The following is a 5,245-nucleotide window of genomic DNA, read 5'->3' on the forward strand; positions in this document are numbered from 1 at the left end:
ATTTCTTTGCATAAGCTATTTTGAGCAAGATGTCCAGACTACTTCAGTATGACTCATCTATAATTTCTGATGGAATTGGTGTGGTTCTGAATTGTTATTATAAAACCCTCCATTTCTATAAGCAAATTTGCATGACTTAGACATTCGTTCTATACTTCTCAGTCAGCATAGCATAGGTTGAGTTCACAGGAATACAACTTATGGATGGTCTTTTGATTCCTTTCTTGGATACTGGCTGTTTTGCAGGCTCAATCCAGAGGTATATCACATTCAGTTAGGTGAAACAAACCCAATATCAGATGGAATAATTATTGGCATTCTGGGATATTGCTGTGTCAAATCATTTGTTTTTTTGATAAGTATTTCTCTAATTTTAACTTATTCATCACATCCTCTTCCTCCTTTTTGATAAGCAACTGTTATTTTTTTTTCCCCTTAGCTTCCTTTGCGTAATGGGAGTTGTCTTTTGCTTACATTTTCTGGATTTTTGTTAGGATACTTTCCAAAGTTGTTGTGCCAGTTTTTCAGGTCTTAAAGTCTGTGTTAAAACTATTATTGCACAGGTGCCAATGGATTTAAATGTTTCTCCTCTTGATCACTGATTTTAGCATGATAGTAAGTCTCTGGACACGTGTACACACTGCTCTCACTTTGATAACTTTATTCTTGATTTTACCTGAAGAAGATCAACGTGTTTGTACCATGTTTATACATTGGTTCAATTTTACCTTCACATTAAATCTCTAAGTCTCTAGTCCCTATTCATCCGAGATGCACATTAAGAAAAGAACTATAGTCCCCAGGACACGACTTTAGGGTCAGTGAGGGGAGGGGCTGATGGCATCAGCTGGGAGCAGGGGCGGGCTCGAACTGCCGCGGGAACTTGGGCTCCAGGAAACGTCCCCCCCCCCAACCCCCATGAGCCAGGCCTCAGAAGCAGCGACTGTGCCCACACCGCTGCTGGGGTGGTGGGGTTTGGAGCTCGAATGGCCCCTACAAATGCAACATTTTCACAGGAAGAAACTGAGGCTCCTGTCCAGCTTTCCTGCCTCTACAAAGAAACCAGGGCCAGGCTAGCAAATTTCTCCAAAGTGTTGCAGCAAACATTTCAACACCGCGTTACGCGCAGCTTTCTTGGATGGTCAAAGCACCAAGGGTGACTGAATCTTCCTCCACCCCACTGTCCCCCGAAACTCACTGCCCAGACGGATTTTAATCCTCAGCTGAGGACGCAGGGCAGGCTTACGCCATATTTGCTGGAATTGCCACTTTGTCAAACTGACTAAGATAACCATTGGAGTCCAGTGTACATGGAAAGTGGAGCATTAAGACTATCTTGTTTTTGGATGATCAGCAAACAAGCACCAGCCACACAATGCGAAAGAACAACAGGAAAGGGCAGAAGGTCAAGAATGTAATTTATATTGCCAGCAGAAATTTGAAATCTAAAAATAAAGCAAAACCAGTCACCACAAATCTTAAGATAAATATTGTGAATGAAGAAGAAGTTAGAATTGTATATAAGGCATTCGTAGATATCCAAAAAGAGCTTTCACACTTCTCAAATAGGCTGTCACTTGAACCATTGCCAAAGCACCTGATTTCTCAGTGCTCTGAAGGTGAAACAATTAGTGTGGATGATGCTACAAGATTAGTGGCTCAGTTGTAATATATGTTGTAAGTATTTGGATTCTTAAAAATGGACTAACAAAATGGGTGTTTGTACAATTTTATTTTATTTTATTTTATTTTATTTTTAATTCTTGTTAATGTATAGGCATTGGCACATTTAAATGCAAACTATACAGAGAGAGCTTTCCTAAAATCTAGGAAAGTGGAATGTCAAGAAGAGGACAAAACATGAAAAACTGAAAGTGCTAAAACAGAAAGCACTTCACAAAATTTGTTCACTGAAACAATTCATATGTCAGTTTATAGCCTTCATTTTGCAAATGGCAGTGAAAATCTGATTGGACTAGAAGGACAGAAAGAAAAATAGGGACAGCTGGTGGCAGTAATGGTATAAAATTATATTTTAAGTGATGAGACCTAGGTTATTTATTTTGTAATGATCTTTTAAAAAGGCTGCTTAGTATTGATTTACGTCCCACACGAGGGAAAAAATAAGAGGTCTTGGGATGATAATAATGATATGATAACCATCAACCCTCTTGTCCTTCCAACAATGATTTTGTGACTGTAATTTTCTTCTGGGAAGAAAACCAACCAAACTAAAAACACTTGCAAAGTCACTCTTCACCCTGAAGAGAGCAAAGCCCTTTTGTTTTTTGGGTACAGTTTTGTGAAGTAAATAATTAAACAAAAGGAATTTTTCTTATAAAAATAATTATACAGTCATCTTGCCCAAATGACATTTTGATTTCATTGGAGAAAGATTATACAAGATTGAAACTATTTAATGTGAGTTCAGCAGAATGATTAACTTTATGTCATCTGTGTATATCAAGTGATTAGTAATATTTTTTTAATATCACTTCCTCTTGAGTTTGGATATACTCCACAGAATTCTATTTTAAAAAGATGAAAATGGGTTTAAGGGTAAGAAGAACCATTAGATACAAATTTCCTCCTTGAAAGATGCCATTTTATTTACATTTTTTTTGATATCTTGTTTTCATGTTGTATTTACTATAACTAAAGAATAATTTTACATGTGGACATCAAATAATATTCAAATACTATATTTTATCAGTATAATTACATCCATTTTATATATCTACAGCATACAAACCATGAGTGCAGAACTGAATCCAAGGTTTTGTCATAATAATGAAAATAATAATGGTTAGTATGTATATAGCACTTTAAATTTTGCAAAGCATTTTATATGTCATTTCAATTGATGCTCACTAAATGCTAGAAGGTAGGTGTTATTCTGATCCATTTATTACAGATGAGGAAACTGAGGTACAAAGAGTTTAAGTGACTTGCTCAGAGTCACATAGCTAGCCTGAGACAGGATTTGAAATCAAGTTTCTTTACTCCAAATTAGACAGCTGATTCATCAATTACTGAATAAATAATGAGTTGCTATTTACATTTACATGACTTTTTGGCATATCATTGTTGTGTCTCAGTCAATATGTTTTTTTTCTTATAATATATTTTTTATAGATACAAGTTTTAAATAATAATAATCAAGTATCTAAACATGTAGTTCATCTTTCTTTCTTTCTTTCTTTCTTTCTTTCTTTCTTTCTTTCTTTCTTTCTTTCTTTCTTTCTTTCTTTCTTTCTTATCTATCTATCTACATCCAGGAGAAAATACAAAATGCTGTTTGGAGTTCAAAGTCCTTCATAACCTGCCTACCTGCTACTTTTCCAATTTTCTTACATTTTGCTCCCCAACACATACTCTTTGATCCAGTTACATTGGCCTCCTGGCTGTTCCACAAACAAGTCATTCCATCCTTTGGCTCCAGGCATTTTCTCTGGCTATCTCCCATTTATCAAAAGCTCTCCCCCCTTAGCTCCACCTTCTGATAGCTCTGACTTCCTTTAAGTCCAAACTATAATCCCATCTTTTACTGGAAGCTTTCCCCAACACCTCTTCATTCTATTGCCTTCTTTCTGTTAATTATTTCCTATATGTCCTTTATATACCTTGTTCTGTGTGTGAATGTGTATGCGTGTGTGTGTGTGTGTATAATTTTTTTTTATGTTATATCCTATATTTGATTGCAAGCTCTTTGAAAGCAAGGACTTTCTTTTGCCTCTTTTTGTATACCAAACTCTTAGTACAGTGCCTGGAACATAGTAGGTGCTTGATAAATGTTTATTTGTTGATTGACTAATTATCTATTTAATAAATCTCTGGTATTTCCCAAATAATTGATTAGATTTTTGAAGATGAAAAATCCATTCTTGTGAGGGTAAAGTGGGATATCACCTTGTTGTTACATTTGTGGACTCCAAAGCTTTGCAAAATTTGAAGGCTAGTCAAAATGAGGTACTCAATGAAAGTTTTAAAGATTGGTATTCTCTGATGTTAATTCATAAGGACTTTACCTTGTCAGGGATCTTTTTTCTCCTGTGGAATCAGCTCATATAGTGCACAATTTTTCTTTTGTGAGTTAGTGAGGACTGAAAGAAATATCTAATACACCATGTTCTTGATTGTGTGACCTGGGACATTCTTTTGTAAAGTTAAATTGTAATACCTCTCTAATTCTTATTTAGAAATGAAAATCAAACTTTCCTTCTTTTGTGGTCAAATGACAATAGAGAATTTGGAAGAAATGTTGAGGGAAAGTAGCTAGGGGATAATTTAATCCATGAGGTTTCCTATTAGCTTGACTCTTCTTTTTTTGTGATTGCATGAAAAAGAAGGTAAAGTAGGTTGAGTAGGTCAGGTAACGGTCTTAAGTTAATGATACAGAAGGAGTTGTTAAAGAATTGGAGTGTTAGGCCTGGAAAAGAGAAGGCCCTAGGAAGAAACAATGGCTGTCTTCAAGTATTTAAAGGACTGTCACATGTAAAAGCAATTAGACTTTTTCTGTTTGGTGGCCAAAGAAAGAGTAATTGGTTGAAGGAGGAAAGACAAATGGACACTGAATGAAAGGAAAAAAATTCCTGATGCTTGGAGCTATCCCAGACTAGAATAAGCTGTCTTGTCAAGGAGTGCATTTCCCCTCTCACTGGCTATCTTAAAAACAAGGCCTAGATGACCATTTCTCAAGGAGGGTACAGACAGAATTCTTTTTCACATACAGGTTGACCTAGATCGCTACAGAGGCCCCTCTTACCTCTGAAATTCTATGTTCTTAATGAAATCTTTCTTATGTCCATTACATGCATACAGCACCTCCCCTGTGTGAATTATTTTTTACTAGCCCGTATACTACAGGCTCCAATAGAAGATATTCTCACATTTATCATATTTGCATTTCTTTTTCTTTTTTTTTACTTCTATTTTGAAGGCAATGATTTTCATGTTTATCATTGTATACCTGAGGGCTTAGAACAGTGCCTTGTGCATCATAGATGCTTAATAACTATTTGTTTAGTTGAAGAGAGACTTGATGATATATAAGACTCTTAAGGTTACTATCCAGTATGAATTCTCTTATGTCGAGTCAGGGATCCTCTCTGGGTAAAGGCCTTGCAACACTAGTGACATTCGTAAGATCTCTCTCCAGTATAAATTCTCACATGTCAAATAAGACCATTCCTGGAGAAGAAGGCCTTCCCACACATATGACACTCCAGTATGTACTCTCATGTGC

General features: G+C 35.9%; 1 protein-coding gene and 1 pseudogene across 1 annotated transcript; one reads left to right on the forward strand and one right to left on the reverse strand.

Annotated features, from left to right (window-relative positions):
* Positions 1–1,375: 1,375 nt before the first annotated feature.
* LOC114034827 (uncharacterized protein C8orf59 homolog) lies at positions 1,376–1,669 on the forward strand. The gene has a single exon (XM_027850625.1). The coding sequence runs from the start codon at positions 1,376–1,378 to the stop codon at positions 1,667–1,669; it is 294 nt and encodes a 97-aa protein (XP_027706426.1).
* Positions 1,670–5,066: 3,397 nt separating this feature from the next.
* LOC114034843 overlaps positions 5,067–5,245 on the reverse strand; it is a 25,254-nt pseudogene continuing 25,075 nt past the window's right edge.

The sequence above is a fragment of the Vombatus ursinus genome, unplaced genomic scaffold (assembly GCF_900497805.2).
Source record: "Vombatus ursinus unplaced genomic scaffold, bare-nosed wombat genome assembly UNPS02009132.1, whole genome shotgun sequence".
Classification (NCBI taxonomy): domain Eukaryota; kingdom Metazoa; phylum Chordata; class Mammalia; order Diprotodontia; family Vombatidae; genus Vombatus; species Vombatus ursinus.

Bases quoted from the DNA above. Each gene is read 5' to 3' on its own strand.
- LOC114034827 (XM_027850625.1), top strand. From the start codon at position 1,376: ATGCGAAAGAACAACAGGAAAGGGCAGAAGGTCAAGAATGTAATTTAT.